General features: G+C 48.1%; 1 protein-coding gene across 1 annotated transcript in view; it reads left to right on the forward strand.

Moving 5' to 3' along the window:
* Positions 1-3,009: 3,009 nt before the first annotated feature.
* The window catches only part of TRIM71 (tripartite motif containing 71), a 64,973-nt gene continuing 42,021 nt past the window's right edge, over positions 3,010-25,961 (forward strand). Inside the window, exon 1 of the mRNA XM_044252761.1 lies at positions 3,010-3,897. Coding sequence (XP_044108696.1) covers positions 3,043-3,897 — 855 coding nt within the window. The 5' untranslated portion in view covers positions 3,010-3,042. The remainder of the gene's footprint in view (positions 3,898-25,961) is intronic.

Consider the following 25,961-nt stretch of genomic DNA (forward strand, 5'->3'; position numbering starts at 1 on the left):
GGACCTGGGTGTTCATGGGGTGGCTGCCAGGCTCTTCCTCCACCTGGAAGCTCTCTTCCAACTCAGGGCATTCTTGGGCCTGGGGATGGATTTGTCTCTGTAGGGAGATGTTTCTGCAGCCTGAGTCCTTCAGCTCGTTTTTCCAGCTGGGTTGATTTGAGAGCTTTCCAGGTTGATCTTTCCCTGGAAAACTCCTGGAATCTGATGCACAAATTCAAAGGAGGAGCTGGGGATGATGATATAGTTGTGTGTGTATGTTTTGTTTTTTTCCTTTCCTTTATCTTTTTGGTTATTTAGGCTGGACAACAAGTTTTTTGTTTTTTGTTTTTTTAAATTGAAGTACAATTTACACACAGTGAAATTTTGCACAGATCTTAAATGGCATATTTACAAGTTTGTTTTTTTTTTAAAGATTTTATATTTATTTGACAGAGAGAGATCACAAGTAGGCAGAGAGGCAGGCAGAGAGAGAGAGGAGGAAGCAGGCTCCCTGCTGAGCAGAGAGCCCGATGTGGGACTCGATCCCGGGACCCCGAGATCATGACCCGAGCCAAAGGCAGCGGCTTAACCCACTGAGCCACCCAGGCGCCCCCAATGATACACTTCTATTTCAGCACCTCAGAGGGTTCCCTCATCCCCGTTCCCAGTCCAAGCCCCTTACTCCCAAGGATATTTTTCACATCTCCACAGCTTAATTGTGGCCTGTTCTAGTCTCCTGTAAACGGAATCACACAGTATGAACTCTTTTGTGTTTGGGTTTTTCCTTCTATCACCAGAGGTTTTTGAGATCCACTCAGGTAGTTGCCTGTACAAGTAGAATCCAAGATGTAACTAACAGCTTGACAGTGTTAGATGTGCCAATTGTTCCACCAGCTGGCCTTCAGACCAGACACCCTCTGAAGCCTGGTATGTGGCCCTCTCTGCTCCTCTAAGTCAGTCTCTTTCCAGGGCCAAGCAAGTTCCTCTCCCAGAACTGCCCAGGCAGCCTCAGACACCACCCAGATGGCCATGGGGCCGTCACCCGGGTAGCCTCCCCTGAACAGCTGCCCTCTGCCCCCCCCCCATTAAACTCAAAAGGAAACTGGCTTCTCCGCAGTTCGGAATTCGGATTCGTTAAATTCCACGCATCCAGTTGCACACAAGTGTGTGTTTTGGTGTTGATATGCAGAGTCCTTAAGAAAACGTAAAAAGGAAAAAAAAAAAAAAAAGGGAGGGGGACCTAGACCTCACTGGCAGGGGCTATCAGCCTCGGTTGAACCAGGATTCAAAATGAAATCTTTTCTTTTTTAAATAAACATAAGAGTCGCTCTCCACTCCTCGCTCGGAAGGTTTCAAAGGTCGTCACACCGAAGCCCGGGGGCGTTCATCTCCCCAGCGGCATGGAGAAGGGAGGAGGTTGGAGGGAGGAGGGAGGGAGCACACAAAAGCGAGCCGAGGCGAGAGGGCTAATGTTTCCTGTTTGCCTGGAACCCCCTCCTCTGTGTCCCCTCCCCCAGCCCCCTCCCAGCACTCGGGCGGAAGTGAGTTTGCTCCTTTGGAGATTAAAAGGATTCCGAATTCCGATCAGTCCCAATAACCGGCGTACTGAGAAGAGAGGAGCAGGAAAAGGAGGAAGAGGCGGCAAAGCAGAGAAAGAGGGGGCACGCGCGCGCGTGCACGCACTCAGCCCGAATTGGGGGAGTTGTGCAAAGCCCCAGGAGGCCAGAGCGCACGGCGTGAGCAAAGGCCGGTAGGCGTAGCGAGGCCGGGGCCACCCGAGTCTTGGTCGGGGACTCGTTCCAGAAAGAAGATGACGCGGGCCAGCAGCGTTGGCCACGCGGCTTCCGAGCTCACCGAGCTGGGCCGTTGCCGGTTCCACTGATTCCAGCGCGCCCCAGAGAAGGCTCCGTCCCCGCGGCTCGGGATCGGAGGGGGGACCAAGGCGAGGGCGAAATGGCCCGATGACAAAGGAAATGTGATCCCCCTTCGCTGCCAAGGTTTCAGAGAGGACGGACGTGAGGAGGAGGAGGGGCGCGGGGCGCGCGCGGAGCTCGGATAGCATTGCACGACGGCTCGCGCGGAGCGGGCAGCGGGTACATCTAATATCTTCCTGCCGATGAATAATTCAGGACGGCCCGCGGGGACCTGCGGCCCCGCGCTGCAACGCGGCTAAACCGGAGGGGAAGGAGCGCGCGCGGGAGGCGCCAAGGCCGGGCGAGGCGGGGGCACGAGGGCCCGGGGCCGCGTGGGGCGCGCGTGCGTGTTAAGCGCCGGGAGCCGCGGCCAAGCTAGGCGGCGCGCGGGAGAATCGAGGCGCGTGGGACGCGCGTGCGTACTACACGCGTGCGGCCGCTGCCGGGCCCCCAATAGCTGCAGCTGCGGAGGGGCCGACCGCCCTGCAGGGGAGGCCGCGCCCGGCCGTGCGCAAGCCCCGGGCGCTGCAAGCCGGGCCACCCAGGAGCCCCTGGCCGCCGCGTCATGCGGCGGGGCAGCCGGCGTCGCGCGGGGGGACACGGGCTTGGCGTCGCGCCGCTCCCGCCTTTACTAGTTTGGGGAGCTTTCCTCTCCCAAGAAGAGACTAACTAAGTCTGTTGAAAGAAGAGTAACGCACCAAATACTCGCGGAACCACATTCTGCTTAACCCGCCGGGACTGGGATTGCACAGCAGACTCTACTTTGGGGACTTACTCGGCTAGGGAGAACGACGCTTCAGCTGCTCCCGGGAGTCCTCTGACCTCCCTGCCCCCGCTCGCCCCTCGCTTGTCGGGACTTGTTCCGGCGCTCCGGCTTCGAAAGGCACGCAGCCTCCGCGTCCTCCGGGAGGAATCTGTGTCGCCTCTAGATAGTGGCATTTGATGCCCGCAGCGTCGGGGCTGGCAGCGCGCGGGCCGAGCGCGACGAGGCCAAGCGGGCCGTGCCGCTCTGGAGCCGGCCCCCGGATCGCAGGCCCGATCGATGCATTTTTCTGAGTGAGTCGGCGGCTCCCCCACCCACCTCGGCGGTTTTCTTCTATCCTCCTCCTCTTCCTCTCTGGTCTCCTCCCTCCTCCGAGTCGGCTTGCAAATGGCTTCGTTCCCCGAGACCGACTTCCAGATCTGCCTGCTGTGCAAGGAGATGTGCGGCTCCCCGGCGCCGCTCTCCTCCAACTCGTCTGCGTCGTCGTCGTCCTCGCAGACGTCCACGTCGTCCGGTGGCGGCGGCGGGGGTCCGGGGGCCGCGGCGCGCCGCCTACACGTCCTGCCCTGCCTGCACGCCTTCTGCCGCCCGTGCCTCGAAGCGCACCGGCTGCCGGCGGCGGGCGGCAGCGCGCCGGGAGAGCCACTCAAGCTGCGCTGTCCCGTGTGTGACCAGAAAGTAGTGCTGGCCGAGGCGGCGGGCATGGATGCGCTTCCCTCGTCTGCCTTCCTGCTCAGCAACCTGCTCGACGCTGTGGTGGCCACTGCCGACGAGCCGCCGCCCAAGAACGGGCGAGCCGGAGCCCCGGCGGGCGCGGGCGGCCACAGCAACCACCGGCACCACGCGCACCACGCGCACCCGCGCGCGTCCGCCTCGGCCCCGGCTCCACTCCCGCCCGCGCCGCCACCGCCCGCGCCTTCCCGCTCTGCGCCCGGCGGTCCCGCCGCCTCTCCTTCCGCGCTACTGCTGCGTCGGCCTCACGGCTGCAGCTCCTGCGACGAGGGCAACGCGGCCTCGTCGCGCTGCCTGGACTGCCAGGAGCACCTGTGCGACAACTGCGTCCGCGCGCATCAGCGCGTGCGCCTCACTAAGGACCACTACATCGAGCGGGGCCCGCCAGGTCCAGCCGCCGCGGCCGCGGCGCAGCAGCTCGGGCTCGGTCCGCCCTTCCCTGGCGCGCCCTTCTCCATCCTGTCCGTGTTCCCCGAGCGCCTCGGCTTCTGCCAGCACCACGACGATGAGGTGAGTGCGCGGGCGGCAGAGGCAGAGGCGGGCGGGGGCTTGTGTCCACGGAGGACGCGCGTGCTTGTTCACCCCGGTCCAAAGCGGGGTGTGGCGGGATCCTCTCTGGATTTGTTTTTCCTTCGCCTACTTTGCAGTTGTTGCCACCAAGGAGGTCATTACTCGGGAAGTGTGTGTAGAAGTCTACCTTTGGTGTGCTTGCTGCGAGGGGCCGCGGAAGAGTTTCAAGACGCGGAGTCCCCTCTTTTCTGTATCCGATTTTCGGTGTGGCAAATTGTGGCAACCATTCTGTTCACTCAGCATGCGCCGGGAAAAGCTCGGGTTGTGTGTCGGTGGGGGAGCTAGTTACCGTGCGCGAGAACCCTCTCCCTTGATGGTTCTTGAGGTTTGAGAACACCCCTTTTCTATGGATTTTGATTTCCTTATTTCACTGTTTGACAAAACGTGCAAGCTGTTAAGTATGCGGGATGAAGCAGTATCTGTGTAGACGTGGCCCCCCGTACAGGCACACCACAGGCCTCCCGGAGTACTGAGTGCCCTCGTTGAGCATTTTTTGTCATACTCGCAGATTGTGGGCTTTTGAAGGTAGGGTATGAGCCCGGATGGAGATGGCTGTGTGGGTGTGCAGTGCGTGTCTGTGTAGACCTGGTTTCCACGTGCGCGCTTGCGAGAGGCAGAATAGGGGGACCTTGCCCATTGATCTCACCGAGTTGGGAGCCCCTTGGGCCGCTCACGCCTGCCCCGACTTCGATACCCTACAGGAACTGGTTTCCCTGGTTGGGGAGGTGTTTCCACCCCGCTCAGCCCGGGGCTCGACTTCCCCGGGGAGAAAAACCAGACTCCTCTGCCGCATCTCGAACCCCGGGGCGCAGGGTCCGAGGGCTGCACCGCAGCCTTTGGGTTTGAGTTCGCTTTTCCGGCTGTCGAATAAACCTTTTTTTCTTAATTCTTTACACCGTGTGAGACCTTCCGCTTACCTTGAGCCCACTACAGCAAGGGACCAAAAACTTGGAGGAGCCGGCTCTGCTGGGAGGGTCGTTAATTTAAGCCATCTACCTGGAGACCCGTGAGATGTGTGTGTAATACTATGGTCTTGGAGGAAGAGCAGATGGCAGAGGCTTTAGAAATCCTAGTGGGAGTTGCTGTCTGCGAGTTGGAACGGGCGTGCTGGCACCGAGCAAGGCAGAGGCTTGCACAGCGCAGTCTTTTCCATTGCTAACCTGTTATTTGGGGAGGAGGGCGGAGCTATTGCCTGATGGCCTTAAGCCGGCGTCTCCTATTGGAAAAAAGTTGAAATTCTAATCTACTTGTTGTGGGCGCTGCATTTTAAGTTTCTTTCTAGGTATTAAGCTAGGGGGCATTCTTTTCCTTGGTTTTTAAGCTTTGGATAGACTCATCTTAAAAGTTTCCACAATCGTAGGTCAATGTTTGTAGTCTGTTCTTTTCATCACTTATAGAAAAATGAATGATTGAACTAAATACCGATCTTGAAGCCCAGGAATGAAAAGATGGAGTCAAATCACTTGACGATTAGGGTCAAATGGGGGGGGCGGTGAAGGGAGGGAAAGAGCGTCTGAATCCGCCACAATTTCCTTTCTGGGAGGGGCCGTTGATTGAATTCTCCCTCCCAGCAGTTGAGTTTAAATGTCAGGTTTTATTTATATTCTCAGTTAAAGATCCACATTCGTTTTATTTGGGCTAAAACAGAAGATGCTCAGTGTTGCCAGACTTGTAAAAAAAAAGTCTTATACTTGTAAAACATTTATACACTTTTAAAATTATAAAACTATTCAAATGGTGTGAGAGAGTGTAAAGTGAGAAGTGAAGCTCCCCTCGCCCTGGAGGTTCCTGGATGCCCTGAAAACTAACATTATAAGTCGTGCAATACCAGGTTGAATTTTGGCAAAGACATTAAGATCCTACATTGTTAAACTAAATATTCTCTAGAAAATGAAATTTTCTGTTTTGAGCAGAATTCTGCTTCCCCTCAGTCATTCATTTAAAAGAAGAAAACTTGGAAATTAATTTTTAGACCTTTAATGCAGAGATCTGCATTTAGAAAGCTAGAAATTTTGATTTTAAATGTGACCAATGCTGCAGATAAAGGACCCAAATGTTAGGGAAAGCACCAGGTTCATATAGTGGTCCCACTCACAAATTCTTTCTTCCTTTCTAAAAAAATGATCAGGAACCGTTTGGGAATACTGTTCTTTTAAAAAACCATGCCTCTGACTGGGAAAGGAACATGAAGGCTCTTTGGAGGGTGACTGTCTTCTGTTTGATTGTGATGGATGGAATCTCTAAACCCACCTATTTTTATGCATTCGTAATCTACCTCGATTTTAAAAAGTTCTTTACTGAGTTGCCTTCTGTGTCAACAGGCTCCATTAAATAATTCAGGTTGCCCCTGCCTTAACAGTGCTGCCACCTGACCTTGGGAAGGAGGCTGGGACCTTGTGTGCCCGCATCCCCCGCCTTGATTTTTAGCGAGGGTGCCTCCAACAGTTGGGAAACCCAGGGATGCTCAGGCAGCCAGTAGGGTCTTTCTTTCTCCACCGCTTTCCTTAAGAATCCCCCTGGAAATGGCTCGTCAAGATTGACCAGGTGGTGCTTTGAGAACTTGTTTTAAAATGTAACTGCAAAACCTCAAGGTAATTGGGTTTTCCTACAGAACGGTAAAGGAATTGTGGCTCACTTACAAAACGTATGGGGAGTTTTCGCTAATTACGTGTCTTCGAATGGTCAGTTCAAAGGCCTGCTGGCGCCAGACTGGAAGGGCAGGCAGGCCGGGAAGTGCGGGGCCGCTGGCCGCGCGGTGGTCAAGACAGGAGGGGGCCCGGGAGGTGGCGCCGCTCTGGGCCTCCGCCGCGACTGGGCCAGCCAGCCTCGGGCCGCCTTAGCGGTGCGGACGCTGCGGACGGTGGCCGCTGCTCTCCCCGCCGTGGCCGCTGCTCTCCCCGCCGTGGCCGCTGCTCTCCCCTCGCCGTGGCCGCTGCTCTCCCCTCGCCGTGGCCGCTGCTCTCCCCTCGCCGTGGCCGCTGCTCTCCCCTCGCCGTGGCCGCTCCTCTCCCCTCGCCGTGGCCGCTCCTCTCCCCTCGCCGTGGCCGCTCCTCTCCCCTCGCCGTGGCCGCTCCTCTCCCCGCCGGCACCCGAGAAAGCGTCCTCTAGAAAGGGGTGTGCACATATTTTGAGCGAGGAGTTAAGTGCGTCTAGAAGCGTGCTGCTCCGGCTGCTTGAGGAGTGCCTTAATTGTATTTGTGATGTATAGGATGTGAGCCCTTTGCTGCCTTGGAGGCGACCCTGGAAGCACAAATCTCAGCGTGGGGGCAGCCAGGGTGTGTGTGTTGCGTGTGGAAGGGCATTCTGTAAAGGGCAGCAAGCAAAGTGGGATCTGAACGTGTTCTGTCCCCAGGAAAGGCCCTGTCACTAGCGATGGGCGGTGGGGGTGACACAGTTGCCATCTTGAACGGAGGGAAACATTGTAGCTCAGCCCACCAGCGATGGCAATATTGTTCCCAGTTAGGCATGACCCGGGAGAGCGGAATTTCCTGAGTCTCCAAGATGGAAAATAGGGTGCTGGTGCTGATAGAATTTATATTTAGTCCCTGCGTTGTGCTTTTTTTTTTTTTTTTTTTTCCTTTTAAAGTCTTCCTAGAAATAGAAGTTCTAGAATTCCAACCCAGTATGATCCTGAATATTGACCCCTCCATCCTGGGCTTGGGGTATTGTCTTTCCCCAGGAAACCACTCAAACCATTTTGAGGAGGGCTGTTTGCTGCCTTACAATAAGTAGTTGTGGAATGGATAAGTATCTTAGTTTGAATAAGTCATGGTGAATGGGGATATTACCAGTACTGGTACTAATAAATTCTACATTCCTAAAGTCTAAGCTTCTTCAGGCATGCATCCCCAGTGTAAGCATGTTTTTAAACTACATGTATATGCTTTGTAAATTACAAAATGTATACCAAAAGACATTTTGTGAGGACAAGAGGGAAAAAAATGGATGTGTGCGTTCTAGTATTTCTGCACCCCATCTTCTTACATGATTTGGTGAATGTATGTCTGCTTAACACATTTCCTCTATTTGCCAGAAAACCAAAATTGCCATACGTACCTTGGAAATAATTGGAGCTTGATGCTTTGAATCCAGTTCAGTGGGTAGATGCGTATAGATTGAAGTCTCTTGAATAAGAAAATGCCCGATGAAGGTCTATGGGAGCGAAATGTTCATTATTGCTGTCTTAATTCCATAGCATTGAATGTAATCTGGGGTTTTTTAAAGTTTGAGCTGAGGAATGTGCCCAGCCTTCTATTAAAGTGCATAGGGATGGATTTTATCAACATGGATCCCAGGGAAGGTGGGTCATGGCTAGTTTGGCAAGCCTGTGCTCATTAGGTTACCTCACAGGCATAAGCTTATCTAAAATGTGCTAGTCATATTTGAGGTTAGTGTGGTATCAGCAGTCTGGGGAACCATTTGTGACTGCTTTAGCTTCCCAAAAAGTACTACACTGGTTTTAGGGTTGCATAGACTTGCTTTTTGGTCTGTAAAATTCTTGTTTCCAGTGATCAAATTCTTTTGGGGGGGGCAGTAAAGATATTTTAGGAAGAAAACAGGCACTTTCTCCCAGACTGCAGTTTTTCCATTGATATTACTATACATTCTTTAGAATTCAGGTGCTTTCAAGTTAAATACTAGGACATGGAATAAATCTGGAAAGTGTTTGAAGATAAGAATAAAATTCCCTTTATACACCCTAGTTCTCTCTCCCATTTTAGCTGTTATAAATGTTAAAGTCCTTTCAGCTTGAAGGACATGAAAATGAGCATTAACATGTATAGTTTCCTAAAGCATTACTTAAAATGGAAACCACTTTCTCACATATAAAATTGTGAACATAGCTGTTCTGCTTTTTGTGTTGTCATTTAACAAGCGTGGTACATACATAGAAAAGGAGTTAGCTTTTGGGGGAAGCTATCAATGAGGAGGTGAAATAGTTAAAAATGCCTTTGTTGGTTGAAGTAGTTTACCAGGAAAAAAAGGGTTTATAAGTTTTTCTGATTAAAGAGAAGTTTTAACTTATCAAATAATCTGTATCTCTAAAGTTTAACCACCTTCTCCCCAATTTTATTTTATCTGGTGCTAACTTAAAAGTCACATGGTTTGCTTAGTCTTGTGAGTTCTCTGTCTCAGTTCCTCACTCAAGGCAGGGTTTATTTTAGATGCATTCATTCTTAGTGAATAAAGGACCATTTTGGTGTCATTCTTTGTGACACTTAAGCAAAAGGTTGAGAAGTATCCTACCACGCAGGCAGTTTCAAAGTAGTGTTCCCTCCCCCCAAACACTAACAAAGAGTCAGGCTTGGCGCAGTAAGGCTGTTTTTGCCATCTCTGTTATTTTGCAAGAGAGCAAAAGAAAGATACTGATAAAGAATTACAGTTGCCTAAAGGGAGCAAGATGGCCACCCATTGCAGCCCACTCTTTCCCCCTTTCTCTTGACCTTTCAAGCATTGTGACTTGCGAGAGGAAGCTTGATCCATCTTTCCTCTTCAGTTGATGTGACCTCGTGCTTGTTCAGTACTAAATTATTCCTCTCCCTTTGAGGTTTTGTCTATACCCACAAACCGAGTTGACTGAAACCAGATTGACTGTTTTGACTGACAGGACTCCAGAAAAATTGGGGAGGAATGGGAGGTTGAATGCTGGCTATTTACATCCGAGACTCTTTGACTTAAACCTTGTTCCAGTGTTCCCTTCAGATGCCATCTCCAGCTTCCCTGAAGGTAGAGTGCAGTGAAATGCCGGAGAATTCCAATTCCTGGGTTTTGATTCCTGTTGAAACCCAGCTGCAGTTTTGGGAGGTCCATATTTAATCTGAAGCCTATAGAACAGTAATGTTTTGGTTTTGTCCTCCTCCATGGAAGTTTCTACTCCTCTCAGCCAGTGCCTTACCTGAGCATCAGGTCCCACCAAGCGAGTTGCCTTTTTTAAGTCAATCTGTTTAAATGATCCTAGTTTAATGACCAAAAAGCACAAAAAATTGGCAGCCAGTTGTAATTTGTTCAAAAGCATTTTTTCCACACAGATGGTCCTAAGGAAGTGATAATCTTTAGCGATAAAGTTACTGCTCTCAGTAATACATCAGCAAATGAAGTTATAAATACTGGGCTTCACCATGAAAAGGGATAATTCTCGATTGTGGTTTATCCATACAGGCTTCTGCAGAATAGCACATTCTGTCAACATTAATGGAATTTGAATGAAGCAGAGCAGGGTACACAAAAGAGAATGAAGTGGGTCAAGGTCAGTTGTGAAGAGTGAGGGCATTCTCTGTGGCTCTGACACCTTGGGAATTTTGAGGGCCCCTGAGCTAGTGAGGAACCTGTGGGAATAGGACAAGAGCTCCTGTGCTTTCCTAAATATGTCAGCCACTGTATCCTTTGGTGGTTACTTTTGGAAAGTTTAGCCTTAACCATTTGCAGTTTTTCTTGACATGTCAGTCGGTTTGGGAACTTTCATACTTTCTTTCATATTCTTTGACTAATTGGATAATCACGAAAATGCTTTTGTATTAAACAGTATATGCACTTAGGGATGCCTGCCTGGCTCAGTCAGAGGAGCACGTGACTTCTTGATCTCAGGGTCATGAGCCCTACATTGGGTGTAGGATTATTTTAAAATATTTGTTTATTTATTTATGTATTTATGTATTTATTTATTAAAAAGACTTTATTTATCTGACAGGAGATCACAAGTAGGCTGAGAGAGAGGAAGGGAAGCAGGCTCCCCACTGAGCAGAGAGCCCAACATGGGGCTCCATCCCAGGACCCTAGGATCAAGACATGAGCCGAAGGCAGAGGCTTTAACGGACTGAGCCACCCAGGTGCCCCTAAAATATTTATTTAAAAAAAAAAAAAACTTATTTTTAAGATTTTATTTACTTATTTGTCAGAAAAAGAGATTGAGAAGAGAGCACAAGCAGAGGGAGAAGCAGGCTCCCCATTGAGCAGGGAGCCCGATGTGGGGTTCAGTCCCAGCACCCTGGGATCATGACCTGAGCTGAAGGCAGATGCCTAATGACTGAGCCATCCAGGTGCTCCAAATTTTATTTATTTTAAGTAATTCCTACATGCGGTGTGGGGCTCAAACTCATGACCCCAAGATTAAGAAACTGCGCATTCTCCGGCTAAGCCAGGTGCTCCTAAAATGAAAATCTTAAAAAAACAAAAACAAACCAAAAATACCCCCAAAACTACACACTTAGGTTTTGCTGCTAAATATGGTTCTGAGGACTACTTCAGCACAGGTGTTACAGTGTTTTTAAAAATGAGAATTGGGGGGCACCTGGGTGGCTCAGTGGGTTAAAGCCTCTGCCTTCCACTCAGGTCATGAACTCCCCGCATCAGGGCTCTCTGCTCAGCAGGGAGCCTGCTTCCTCCTCTCTCTCTTCCTGCCTCTCTGCCTTCTCCTGATCTCTCTCTCTGTCAAATAAATAACTGATCTTTAAAAAAAAAAAAAGAGAGAGAGAGAGAATTGGGACTAACTGGCAGTCATCATTAGGGTGGGTTTAGCACACATCCGCAAATTTGGTTCAGGGGCTTCTGCCTCTCTTTGGGATCAAGGTCAGAGGGAGAGCTTTCTCTCTTAGGATCATCTGTAGGAGTGTACCAAAAATGCAGCCACAAGATGCGGACAAGTATGGAGCAGAAAAATGGGTAGGGCAAAGATGGTTTTATTTATTTATTTAATAGAGAGTGAGCAAGAGAGAAGGAACCACTCTCAAGCAGGGGGGCTGTGAGAGGGAGAAGCAGGCTTCCCGCCGAGCAGGGAGCCCAGTGCAGGGCTCCACCTCAGGACCCTGGGATCATGACCTGAGCCAAAGGCAGAGGCTTAACCCATTGAGCCACCCAGGCGCCCCAAGATGGTTTTAATAGTAGTCCTATGGAGGGGTTTGTCGGGGTTGTGGTGATGAAGCTGTTTGTTCTGATGTCACAAAACTGCACACTGAATGAGGTTCTGCCACTGGCGGGCTCTGGGATTGCTGGTTTGAAGTGTGTGGATGCTGGTTACTCAAAAGACACTCCCATTTTTTCTCACAAGACAGAACACATCTTTTCTCCCTCTGTCAGGGTCTAACCAGGGACTTCTCAGGTTCAGTCCCTGCTTCCCCCCTCCCCTCCCCGTATACCAGGAATTTGAGTTTGAGGCTCAGAGACCTGACAACGCCACAAGCAACATAGCCGAGAAGACGACCTCCTAGTTGGGCCGTCTTACAGCAGCCACCACCTGACTTGATGGATCCCATTTGAAACTTCGTGAAAATATGGGGAGGACGTCAGACTGTAAAATGTGTCCCAAGTTAGCTTTGCTGTTCTATCAGTGCGGTGAACGCCGGGTACACCCAGCTTGCTGCTGACTCCTGCCAGCAGGTCACACTTACAGACATGCCTCCAGCCCTTGCCAGTTGCGTTGTGTGCTAACCAGGAGAGACTGCCGTTTTTATTCCCAAATCTGTTTATGCCCATTGTACTTGGTGTCATCTTACCTACACACAGTTGAAGGAAAGATGACATGTTCTGTGAAAAGTGATTTAGGAAAAATAGGAGGCCCTGGGGAAACCGTAGAATAGCCCCCAATTCTTTCCCTCATGGAGCTTACACAGCCAATTTGGGATTGAGGGAATCCCTGCCCCCCTCAGTGGCTTTGATTTGGTTCTGACCCCTCAATGGGGTTGTTGCGGGTACATGGAGGGGGCATCTGTGGATGGCTGCCTTCAGCTGTTTCCCTAGTGGGAACCACACTATCCAGCCTGTGATGGTTATAATCTTGAGTGGGAGCAGGGTGAAGGCTCAGTACAAGCTACAGGGCAGAGCTCCCCCTGCCCCTGCTTCCCCTCCCTCTCTTCAATCTTGAGGATGTCCAGAACAGCTCCCTTTTCCAACCACATGCTTTGTCTGCAGTTTGTACTGCCAGACCTCTGAGTGAAGGAAGGTTTCATTTCTCCTAGTCTGGTTTTCCTATTTTGGCTTTTTGGTATTTGTTTTTGTTTACTGAAGTATAATCAACATATTGTAAAATTCATGTTTTTTAGTGTATAATTTTGATGAGGTTATACAGTGTGTGAAAATGACCACAGTCCAAACACAGAACGGTTTTCTCACTTTCCACGTGCCTCACCCTTCAGCCTCAGGCAGCATGGATCTGTTCTTCAGGCCTGTGGTTTTGTCTCATCATGTCACAACATGGAATGATGCAGGGCTGAAAACTTTCAAGTCCGGTTTCTTCACTAGGCATCATGCAGTCCATCCACATGCTGTGGGTGTCCTCAGGTCCCCCCTTTTTATTGCTGTGTAGTTTTCCACTGTACTGGGTACCACACTGTAGACTGTCACAGGCTGAGGAGCACTTGTGTTTACAGTTTTTGGCAGTTGTGAAGATTTCTTGCCCGGAATATGTGCAGTGCTGCCTTGAGTGTTGGTGGTCCTTGGGCAGGAGTGCCCCTTCTGATCCCACAGGTTTGTGGGTGACATTGTGTGCCTTTGAGCCTCAGTTTCCCCATCACTCTACAGAGATTGTGACATTTGTGCTAGACTGCCTTGGGTTGACTTTTGGAATCAAATGAAGTATTTTCTGTTAAAAAAATTGGAATGTGCTCTGTACATAAATGTAAGTAAAGAAATTTGGAAGTATAAAATGAAGGAACTGGGTGCCTGTGTGACTCAGTGGGTTAAGCCTCTGCCTTTGGCTCAGGTCATGATCTCAGGGTCCTGGGATAGAGCCCTGCATTGAGCTGTCTGCTCAGTAGGGAGCCTGCAGCCTGCTCTGCCTATTTGTGATCTCTCTCTCTCTCTTTTTCTCTCTCTCTCTTTCTCTCTCTCTGTCAAATAGATAAATAAATAAAAATCTTAAAAAAAAAAAAAATGAAGGAACTGATTCGGGCGGGGCCAGTGGAATCACTGCCTCAGTACCTGCTGGTCCTGTTTTTTATTTTTAGTAATCATTCAGAATCCCCCTGACCCTTTTAATTGAAGTGCAGTTGACACATTGTGTTACATTAGTTTTAGGTGTATAGAATAGTTGCTCACTGAAAATGTAGCTACCATCTGTCATCATGCAACACTCAACACTACTGCCGCCATACTCTTTGCTGTACTTTTTTTATTTGTTTAGAGATTGATTATTTGTTTGACACAGAGATCACAATTAGGCAGAGAGGCAGGGGGAAGCAGGGGATCGATCCTAGGACCCTGAGATCATGATGTGAGCCAAAGGCAGAGGCCTAACCTACTGAGCTCTCCCAGGCTCCCTGCTCTCACTGTATTTTTTATTCTGAGCATGCCATAACTGGATGCCTGTACCTCCTGCTCCCCTTCACCATTTCCTCATGGTTTTTATTTCCTTTGCTATTTGTTAGCTTTATCAGAGCTTTGGGATTTAGAGGAATATTCTAAAAGGAAAATTTATTTTACCAGTGTACTTGGATTTTTTTAAAAAGCCACATGGGAGCAAATAAAAAAAATCAGCCCTAGTCAGCGATGGGCCAACTCCAGTATCTGGAGCTTGGGAGGGAATCTTGAAAAGAATCCCCATATAGAATGGATGAACTAAGGTTTAAGAATGTCCCCTTTTACTACAACTGAAGATCAGTAGGGTAGAGGGTTTTTTAATGTTAGGATTTATTCTTGTTGATAACTGGAAACCAATTATGAAGGGGCAGCAAAATCTCTTCTAGCAAAAGAGATAGTGGTTAATTCTAGACAATATTTGGGACTTGCCACAATAGCTACTAATTTTGTCATTGTATTCATCCTTAAGTATACAGTGCAATAAATAGATGTGCCTTTATATGTAAGAACTGAAGTTATTACCTGTTTTCATCTGTAGCATCTTTGCTTTACTCTCGGTTATTTGCTTGCTAAATTGTGTGTCAACATTGTTAATTATACAAATGTTAGTAACATACAAATACATGAAAAGAAAGGCACTATAAATATTTGGGCATATCAGACTGAAAGTTACACTTTAGGTCTGAAGTTGAAAACAAAATTCCCTCTCAAGGAAGATTGGTGTTCATATTTGTTGTTTGTAGCATTCATATTCTTATTTTCCCCTTCTTTGGTTATGTAAGATCTACTGCAAAACCAAGCACAAAATCTGAATTTAGGGCTCCTGGGTGGCTCAGTGGGTTAAGCCCCTGCCTTCGGCTCAGGTCATGATCTCAGGGTCCTGGGATAGAGTTTCGCGTCTGGCTCTCTGCTCAGCAGGGAGCCTGCTTCCTCCTCTCTCTCTGCCTGCCTCTCTGCCTACTTGTGACCTCTCTCTGTCAAATAAATAAATAAATAATCTTTTAAAAAAAAATCTGAATTTAGTGACAGCCTGCCCATTTCATCAGTGCCTGTTTTGTTCTAGCCCCATAGAACTTATTTTCAGGGGTTTTGTATGTTGGGCAGGGTGTAAAACCAGTTCTCCTTTACTCCACTCAGGAAGGTATGGAAAGCAACAAATGGGAATAAAATTAAGAAACCACGTGCTAGATCAGATTATGAAGATGAGGAGGGAGGGGATGTCTGGCTCTGGTTTAGGGGAAGAAATTGGGTTTCAGGCTCTTGCGTCCCCATTGGTCCCCATTGTTGGCAAACACTTGGTGGGTGGGGGGGCGGGGGGAAGTAACTTTTTTAAAAAATTTATGTTCTTTTGGGGCACCTAGGTGGTTTAATTGGCTTAGGTCACAATCTCGGGATTGTGGGAACGAGCCCTGCATCAGGCTTTACGCTTAGTGGGAGTCTGCTTGAGGATTTTCTCTTACTCTTCTCTTCCCTCCTAATTGTGCGCACACACTCTATCTCTCTCAAATAAGTAAATCTTTAAAAAAAAATTGTGGGGCGCCTGGGTGGCTCAGTGGGTTAAGCCGCTGCCTTCGGCTCAGGTCATGATCCCAGGGTCCTGGGATCGAGTCCCACATCATGCTCTCCGCTGAGCGGAGAGCCTGCTTTCCTCTCTCTCTCTCTCTGCCTCTCGGCCTACTTGTGATTTCTCTCTGTCAAATAAATAAATAAAATCTTTAAAAAAATTAAAAATATTGTGTTTTTTTAACAACATTGAATTTTTTTAAAATGTCACGGGGCTTGTCATTTGGGTTGTAATTTTTCTGAATATGTATATACCTGTATTTATTTGACCTTCATTCCTTCTTTACCATCCTCAACTTGTAGTTGCTGAATGAATGGAAAAATAGAGGTTTTCCTCAGGACGGCCTTGTATTCTGCTGCCAGGAGGCAACTTGGACCAGTTACTTCTGATTTAACTATAAGTAGTACATGAATGTATCTATGTTGTGATTATCCATAAGGTTTTTTTTTAAAAAACATTTTATTATTTGAGAGAAGCGTTCGTAAGAGCTGAGCATGGGGAGAGGCAGCGGGAGAAGTACACTCCCCTGAGCAGAGAGCCCAAACACGGGGCTTCATCCAGGGACCCTGAGATCATGACCTGAGCTGAAGGCAGACGCTTAGCCAACTGAGCCACCCAGGCACCCCATCTGTTAAATTTTTAAAAAATACATGCCCAGTCCTATTTCTTTCCTAAGTGTGTCATCCGGGTTCCTGTGCATTTTCTTCCAAATCCTTTTAACATCCATTCACACACACATGGGCCTATAGAAAGGTAGTCATATAACATGTTGACATTTTCCTGAACTGACTTGTTGGTCATTAGTGCTCTGAACTTGGTGTTCTTAGTGTGAAATTTATTTATCTGGATTTTTTTGCATTTGGCTGTTGGCTTCACTGTGCACGTCCTTGTGTCTCTCTTACTTCTAGGATATCCTCCATCCCCGCCAAGAATTGCTAAGACCTGAAAGGTGCATTTGAAATGTTAATTTGCTCCTGAGAGCCTGCCTCCCACCGGTCCCATTTCCTTCCCGCCCCACCGGTCCTTGTTGCCATCAATCTAATGGGAGAGAAATGGCTTGTCCTGTTGTTTTACTTTGCATTTCCGCGATTACTCTGAGGCGAGCGTCTTTTCATATGTTTATTGGCCATTTGTGTTTCCTCCCTGAATTGCCTTGGTTCCTGGGCTTATCTCTCCCGGGCTTTAAAAAAAAAAAAAAAAAAAAAAATCAATTTGTGGGTATTTTGGATAAATCAGAGTAGTAGCTGTCTGCAGAGGATTTCTCTGAGTCCACGTTTGCCTCAGTTTTGTTTAGCTCTGTAGATATTTTACATTTTTGTGTGGTTGGCGATTGTCTTTCACTTTGCTTACATTTTGTGTCTCTAATCCAGCATTAGAATATATTCTTGATATATCATATGAGGCGGGATTTACACAAATGAGAGTACTGTCCTGTTAGCAAATAGTTTTATTCCCTGCCCGCCCTTTTTTCCCTGAACCTCACATTTGTGGAAAACCTTTCTGAATATAGCTTGTTGGTTGGGGGTGAAGAGTGGATATGTTGTGGCTATTATAACTGACTTGCAGTTTGTACTGGTTGAGTGTTCGTGCTTTGTAGCCATGTATACCAGTGATATCTTAAAAGTCTCTTGGATGTGCTCTGTTGTCTCTTAAGGGACTAAAAAAAAGAGAACTGGTTAATTCCACTCCCCAAGTGTAAGTACTGACAGTTTGGATTGTGTCATTAATCATATTTCTTAGGCCTGTGCTATTTTCTTTATGGCTGTATTTTAATTAATGATAATCACAAATGATAGTTGTTTTGAAGTGCCATTTGTCTGTATACTGTTTGATAGTTCCACATTCTAGTAATACACCTGGCGCATCCATGTAGGAGAAAAAATATACAGGTCATTTACTCATTTTTACTGAGGTTTAGTTTAGGCACTTTCAAACATGCTGGTTTCAAGCACACATTTTGATGAGTTTTTAGCAAATTTATACACCACCATCAAGACAACATTTCTGCCATCCCAGAAAGTTCCGTGCTGTGATAGCCTTAGTGCTAATCTCTGGAGAATTTGGCCTGCTGCTTTGGTCATGGGTCTTGATGATTTACAGAAATTAGAATAAACCCTAGGACTTTGTATGTGAGTGAATCTCTGATGATGGAAAGTTGCTAGGTCTGATGCCTTGGTTTATTGCCGATGCAAGATAGCTGTAAAACTACCTAAAATCCTTAGCCTCTGAGGCATTTTAGCCTCTGAAGACCCATATTCCTTCTTTCTCTTTTAAACCTTTGCTATTCCAGGGCCACAATGCAATTGGCCAGGCCACATTGTTTTCCAATGAGCAGATGCCTGCTGGGAGGCAGATTCCTCAAGGATTGCTTGGAAAACATGGAAGTGAATTCCGTCCAGTCAACATACTTGGAGCTTTGAGCATCTGCCATGTGCCTGGCTCAGCCTGGATCAGCCGGGTGTTTGAGGATACAAAGGGCGAGAACAGAGGTTGCCTTCTGGGGACCCTTACATCACTATAAAGGGGAATAGAATTACTGGGGATTTCAAGTACCATGGTGAATAATGTACGTGTAAAAATATGAAATTATTTTTTGTTAGGTATTACACTTTTAAAATTTCTTTATGCTTTTTTAAAAAATTTTAATTTCAAGGGCACAAAAAGGGTATGCAGTGAAGTCTTAATGACACAGTGGCAGCTTCTGTGTTCTCCCAGAGGGTGTGTTCTAGGGGAGCTAACTCTGTTCTCTTGTCCTTGGAGTATAGGCTCTTCGTAGTGAACACTTTCTTAAAGATTTTATTTATTTGAGGGAGAGATAGAGAAACACAAGAGCCGGGCGAAAGGAGAGGCAGAGGAAAGGGGAGAAGGTGGCTCCCTGCTTTAGCAGGGAGCAGCGTGGGGCTCAGTCCCAGGACCCCCAGATCATGACCAGACCCAGTAGCAGACAGTTCACCAACTGAGCCACCCAGGTGCAAGTGCATGGCTTTTCCTGGCTTGCCAGGTCAGTTGGAGGTGACAGATTGGTGGCTTCCATTTCCAAAGACTGCCTTCGAGAAAAAAAGAAAATTGGTTCTGAGCTTCCTGGAGAACTTAAATGTACAAGGGAAATTTCACTTGGGGGGTGAGGGCAGTTCATGGACCAGTTGTTATTTGTCATTCAGAACTGCCTTCCATTGGATGACATGTGACCCCCAAACCCGAGTGCTTTGCAGTCGGTTTTAGGCAGTTTCCCTTGTGCAGAATGATTTAGTCTTCAGTTTAGGGTGTTGATTATTTGAGTGTTGTTTTGGGGGAGGGGTCTCTAACAGCCTGGCACTAGGAGATTCATAGTCAGTTTCTCTGTTTCCTCCTGTCTAGTGTGGTCTCTAGCCCCCAGTGAGAACTGTTGTCTGTTGAAGGGGAAGTAGTTGTGATACGCAGCTGAGTAGGAGTTGGACCCTGTTGGAGACTGGTTGTAAGGCTTGAAAGTCTACTATCACTGAGGTGTTGGGGGGTTTCCCTTTGGCGGTACCCAGGTAGAGGGGAGGAGGACCACTTGTGCTTCAAGAAGAAAGACCTGGGAGCCTTTTGAGGAGCAGCTGGGCATTTGAAAAACTTTGGAAGCACTTGGTTGAGAAATCCATTGGTGATTAGAACTTTATCTGCAAAGCAAATGTTCAACCAGTGTTTACGGAGTTCATTCAGACTGGCTCCGGGGAGCTGTAGGGCCCCATTTAAAACCTTTGGTTGGATGGTGAAAGGCGACTTTTCCTGGGAATATAGTCACCCTTGGAAACACCTCTGCCCTCAGAGCAGAGGAGAATCTTGCAGTTATGTAAGTCTGTCCCAAAACTCCTTTGAAAGCCCAAGTGTCCTCTCCTTTTGAAGCTGTCTGAAGACTCCATCCACCGTGCTGCCTACAGAAGTGGGTGCTCCAGCGCATGGAGGGAGAAAAGGTTGCCTTCCTCGGTTCCTATTCCCCTCCTACTCTCTACTTCCAAAGGTCCTTTTCGCTGGGAATCTCTGATTGTGGAATCTGCAGGGAATCCTCATCTCTGGTGATGCAGGAGCTGTAGTTTAAAAAAACAAGCCAACGAAACCCACCTTCTAGGTTTTGAAGGACAGTAAAAGGTTTGCATTGGTTACAGTAAAAGCCAGTACATAGCATGAATACAAAGACCCTGAAGATAAAGTTAATAATTACATTCAGAGGTTTGGGCCTGTTTCCTTTAGAGATTTTTCTCTCTTGACCTTTACTCCATCAGGTTAGAGACTCAGCCCCCGAATCGAATTCCGTGTTTATAGGGTCCACTTTTAATACTGTTTAATACTTGGCCCTAGACTCTTAACTTGGTCCTTCTTGTTTCTCTGGCAGGACACTGGAGGAGTGGGCTTCTAGAGCCCCTTGCTGGTGGCGGTTTTTTCTGTCCAGGTTTGTTTGGATACCACCCCACCCCCCATGCTTGGGCAGCAGGAATTCCTCCCCGGGTTCTTTGTTCCTCCTGAAGGGCGGGAATGGCTGCCTCCTGGAATGTTGATCGCCTAGGCTTGAGTGGCTAGCACCATTGAAGCCTTGTGTCTCTGCTCCTAGGGAGTTCTCAGGGCTCAAATGGGGGTGGGGATGGGGGTCCACCTCTTGGCCCGGTCACTCCTGATGGATTAAATGAGCCAGTTTTTGTCCTAATCACAAACTAAAGACTACCCCCCCTCCCCAATTAAAAAAACAAAACACAAAAGACCCCATGCTAAGCCAATGAAGAGTTCTCTTAAAATTTGAGGTTTAGCTCACCTAACTGGGACCCTCAGGCCTTACCAGGAAGCCTCCTGACCAGGATTGCCAGCAGTGGCTCTGGCCCAGCCCCTCAGAATGACCAATTCATAAATAGTAAAGATTTTTTTTTTTAGTATAAGTCTATTCCATGGAACATTTGGGGCATACTTATACTAGATATTGTTGTCTGTCTGAAATTAACTTAAGTGGATAGTGGTGTATTTTATATGGCAGTTCTACTTCGGACACTCCTTTTAAAGCTACCAGGAGGGGCTGAAATTCCCAGCCAGAAAGGCTGCTCCCCACAGGATCCCTTCCTTTCTGCATTTGGATCCTGTATACAAACCCTTGGTGCAGGGTTCCTTATAGGGGACAGCAGTTTGTACACACAGTACCTGGAACAGAACCTCTGTGATTCCCCCACCCCCTATCCTTATAGGTGCTGGCTAAGAATGGGGGGTGAGGAGGAGATGACTGCAAAAGTCTCACGTGGGAAACCAAGGGCGGAAGGTCTTCCTGAGGTCTTAGTGCCCCCCATAGACCAGTGTGTTTATGAGGGTTCACAGTAAGGAAGGTCAGGAAGCAGGTTATATACTGTGTGCTCGAACCTCTGCTTAGGGCTGCTCAGAAGGGGAGAATTTATAGGTGCTACTACTCTGTTGGGATTCGCTGCCAGGGAAACAGTTGGCCTTCAATCTGATGGTTCAACAATGACATAATTGTATAGTGTTGCTTATTTTGCTTTGACTGCCAGGAAGCTCTGAGCCAAACTTCATGGTCTCAGTCCAGAAAGTCTCATGGACATGCATCTGCTTTCTTGACTCAAGCTTGTTTCTGCCTGCTACTGGCTTTCTTTGTTAGCTGCTGATCTTAGATTTGGGTAAGAGTTGCTGAAATAAATTTAAATAAAAATTGAGTGAAAGATGAGGGCATTGTAAAGTGCCCAGGATAGGGCCAGTGTTTGATCCAGTAAATCTGGCTGATGAGTATGTAAAAGAATTAAGCCATTGTACCAGTCTAGTACTTGTCAGACAAATGCGTAATCCACCAGAATGCTCTATCACTCCCTGGGCAGAGTTCAGACCCCAGCTGAGGAGTTGTGGGGAGGCTTGCTAGAATGTGCTTTGGCGAGCTGCTGGGGCAGCAGGACAACAAAGCCCCCATCTGTAGGAATCAAAGCAATTTGAGAAACCCCAGGGTTAGTTGTGTCTGAGCAGAGGCCTGGCTACATCTTCTGACCCAAGTCCCCACACCACCCCCTCCTGGGAACCCTCTGCAATTTGGTAGAGCTTGAAACCCCTTCTAGAGGGGTGGGAGGAAGTGGTTAATCCCCACTTCCTTCCCTGGGAGTTTTATGGGCCTCTGGGAGCCTGCCTTGCACTGGCCTTTAATGGCCATAAATGACCCTCTCCCAGGGCAGGGGCCAGGCCCCTATGAATCTTTTACCCAGACTCTAGCCATTTAGGTGGTTAATAAATGCTTTTTGTTGGTGATGCCCTTGGTCTTCTGTATTTGGGAGGTGGGGTGGGAAGTTTTGTGGGATTACTAGGGTGGTGGCTTGAGCTGGAGGCCTAGTGAGTGAGCAAGTGTTCCCTGGGTGCTGGAGCTAGGTTGGACTGAACTTGTAGGGGTAGGGCTTGGGGGTCCTAGAGAGGCAGGGCTTCATTCTCCTGCAGGACATTCTTGCTGCTGCCTGCAGTCCCCCAGATCTGGCCTGCAGGGTGGGGGAGTAGGGAGAGAAGTGCTGGTAATCCTATCCTGTTTCCTGTGTGTCATTCACCAGAGTTTCAGGATAGCAGAAAGCTTAATTTTTATTTTACTTTTAATTTTTAAAGTAAACTTAATTTTTGAGGAACAGCAATAACAAACATTTGGGGTTGCTCAGGTCTTGGGACAGGCTTACAGAGAGGCCAGGATATCTGTCAAATTGGAATGGATGCTGGGGCGCACAGTACATTTAATCTTGATTAGCTGCAAAAAAGTTCTGGGAAGGAAATCTCTGGGCAGGCATCACCTCTCCTGCTAGCAGGTCCCTTTTTTCCCCTCCCCACTAATCCCCTGCCTCCCGTTCTGCAGGGTTTTAATTAACTGTGTTTAATCTTCCCGGGAAGCTTCCCGCCAGCCTGCTTATCCCATTACCTGCTGGGTTTTCTGTTCCAGTCCAGCCTACAACCACGGAACATTCTCATTCTCAGAACGGCTCTTCGCCCAAGGCCCCTTAGACCCTCCCTGAATCTCTCCTGTCTTGCTGCTTTCTAGGAAGATGCAGAGCAGGTCCAGAAATCAGCTAGAAAGCAACTAGGGTGTAGGCAAGTGTTCACTTGGGCCCTCCTGCCCTCCTTCCTTTGTGGAGGATCTCCGTGTATCCTCCTAGATTTAATGTTATGCAAATAAGTCCAGGTAGCACACTTAAAAATTTTTTTTTTATTCATTTATTTGATTGACAGAGATCACAAGCAGGCGGAGAGCCAGACAGAGAAAGAGGGGAAGTAGGCTCCCCGCCAAGCAGAGAGCCCCATGTGGGGTTCCATCCCAGGTCCCTGGGGTCATGACCAGACCGAAGGCAGAGGCTTTAACCCACTGAGGTACCCGGGCGCCCCTGGATGGCGCACTTTTTAAAAAAATATATTTTTTTAATTTTTTAAAAGACTATCTGTCAGAGCATGAGCACACAAGCAGGTGGAGCAGCAGGCAGAGGCAGAAGCAGGCTCCCCGCGGAGCTGGGAGCCTGATGCAGGGCTCTCTGATGGAGGACTCTGGGATCACCTGAGCAGAAGGCAGATGCTTAACCAACTGAGTCACCAGGTGTCCCTCAGATAACGCACTTTTTCTGTTAAGGACTCAAGGTGCCTGGCAGTGAAATAAGGGGGGGAAGCACCCTAAAGATTTAGAATAGAAATATTTTCTGAAAGTATTTTATGCAAAAAGCATTTTTAGTAGACTGCCCACCATGACTGCGAGTGTGCCTTTTGCTTTTTCCTGATTCATTCTCTTTCGTGTTTAAACCAGCCTTTCCCTATTTAACAGCAAAGGGGGGCGTTGCTTATCCCTGGGGCTCCCTATCTCCTAGAGATCCTGATGCTTTAAAACTGGGGTGGGGCTCAGATTTGCATTTTAAACCAACGCCTCAGGGGTCTAATGCAGGTGGCCCCTTGGAGAAATAGATTTTTAAATGTTGCCCCAGGAGAGGGGATTTAAGGTCACAGCAGTCCCTGAGCACAGTGCTCTGTTTTTTTCGGCTTTTTGGTGTTTTTTTTTTTTGTATTGACATTTTAACCCCCAGTTGTCAATATTTCTTTTAACCTGTCTCAGTGATTGCACCTGAGTCGGTTACACCTGTTTATCATCAGATGGCCTGATTTAAGGTGATCCTTGATTGTAATCATGCTTTAACTTGTTACTATTTGGTGTTTATTCATCTTCAAGCCATAACAGCACCCCCACCCCTCAGCCTCTTTGAAAAAGAGGGTTAAGGAGAACATAATATTTCTAAGAAATAATGTTCTGTCTCCAGAGTTCTCAAATCTCAATGCTGTTGGGAAGAAAATCCGGCTTGGACGGGTTAATGAAGACAGTAACTTCCAGGGGCTTGAGTTGGAGTGGCACTCCCACAGTCCTTACATGCAGAGCAGACAAGAGCACCTGGAACTAGGTTAGCCTCTCTAGGACTGTATCGTGGTGCCAAATTCCGGGTGTCCACACAGCTGACCAGTGCAAGGCTGCGTCCCTTGCCAGGTCTTCATATTGGTCCTGCTGCCAGTTGGCATCTCCTCCATGTAAATGGAGCCTTTTTTGGGAGCTACCTGGAGGCTTCCCATGAACTGGTCTTCCCACGTGGGCAGGGAGCCCATGGGGCCTCTGGGAGGTTGCTGGAGGATCTTAGGGCAGCTCCTGGGAGAGGGGAAGGGTGGCCATTCCTCTCCTGAGGGGAAAGGATTGTAGTCTTCCAAAGGGAGCTCAGGCCTTCCTCTCTCTGTGGCTAGTGTAGATGCAGCTTAACTTTCATTTGGCTCAAGAAATACTCCCTGGGCGCCTGGGTGGCTCAGTGGGTTGGGCCGCTGCCTTCGGCTCGGGTCATGATCTCGGGGTCCTGGGATTGAGTCCCGAGTCAGCAGGGAGCCTGCTTCCCTTCCTCTGTCTCTCTGCCTGCCTCTCTGCCTACTTGTGATCTCTCCCTCCCTCCCTCTCTCTCTGTGTGTGTCAGTCAAATAAATAAATAAATAAATAAATAAATCTCTCTTTTTTAAATACTCCCTTTTTGGCTCTATGCAGTTTTATTCTCCCTTGGAAATATTGTGCTATATCCCAGTAATTTTTATTTTTTATCTCCATGTTGAAGATACTTGAAAGTCTTGAAAGACTTAAGTAAATAAGCTTTCTCCTTCTTAAGCCCTCTGTCTAGTTGTTTCATAAAAATGCTTTACAGTGGCGAGGGCCATCTTGAATTAATCTACCCACCCTCCCCTGCAGCAGCCTTTGGCAAGTGCAGGGAGGTATGTTCCTTCCCTAGTATCCCTTTCATTTTGAAGACTGTATTAGAACAGCGGCTGCTGTGCCGGGGAAAAGTGAGTACCATAATTTGAAGATGAAGCTGAGATGTTGGGCTTGTGGCCCTGTCCTCGAGACCCCCAGGGCTGTTCCTCAGTGCCCAGGGCGAGTCCTGCTCACTGGGGAGAAACACAGCAGACAGGGAACAGACCCTCAAAAGCCTCCCAGAGATGTAGGAATCCCTAGGGGCAAAGGGGATGGAAGCGGAAAGCAGCCGCTCCACACACAGCTGGTTCTCAGGTCTGCCCACATCTTTCATCTGGCCAGGCAGCTCCTGCTGCCCTACCAGGGTGGTGGTTTTCCCTCCTGCCTCTTTCCTTCCTTTTTAAGTCTTCCCCATAAAGCAGTTAGCTCTTTCATAAATCAGCATTTATGTGTTTGGCACACTCTAGCAGGTTTGTAAGGGAGTTGCTCAGGGTTACTCACAGGAGCAAACCTTTCCTTACAGCAGTGGGCACTAGGTAACTGAGCATTATATGAGGTTATAAACCAATTGTGTGGATTGTGGATTAATAATGTTAATGTGCCTTTGAGAGAATAAAGCACCTTGGTTTTCTTTCCAGAGGTTTCTGGGTCATACTGCCTACCCGCTGCATCACCTGGGCAAAACTTTGGTTTCCACCATCTGTAAAGTGGAGACACGACTATGGCTCGTTAGGTTGCGCTTTAGAAATGGGATGATTCAGGGAAGCCTTCAGCGCAGTGCCTGACCTACTGTATCCGTCCAGTTGGGAAGTGTACATCAAGGATCTGTTGTGAGCAGCGTTGCTCTAAAATGCCGCCCTTTCCTCGTGTGACAAATGAATGTGCTGACAACCAAACAGATTGGCTTAGGGTCTGCCCCTTCCCATC

Source organism: Neovison vison, chromosome 6 (assembly GCF_020171115.1).
Source record: "Neovison vison isolate M4711 chromosome 6, ASM_NN_V1, whole genome shotgun sequence".
Classification (NCBI taxonomy): Eukaryota; Metazoa; Chordata; class Mammalia; order Carnivora; family Mustelidae; genus Neogale; species Neogale vison.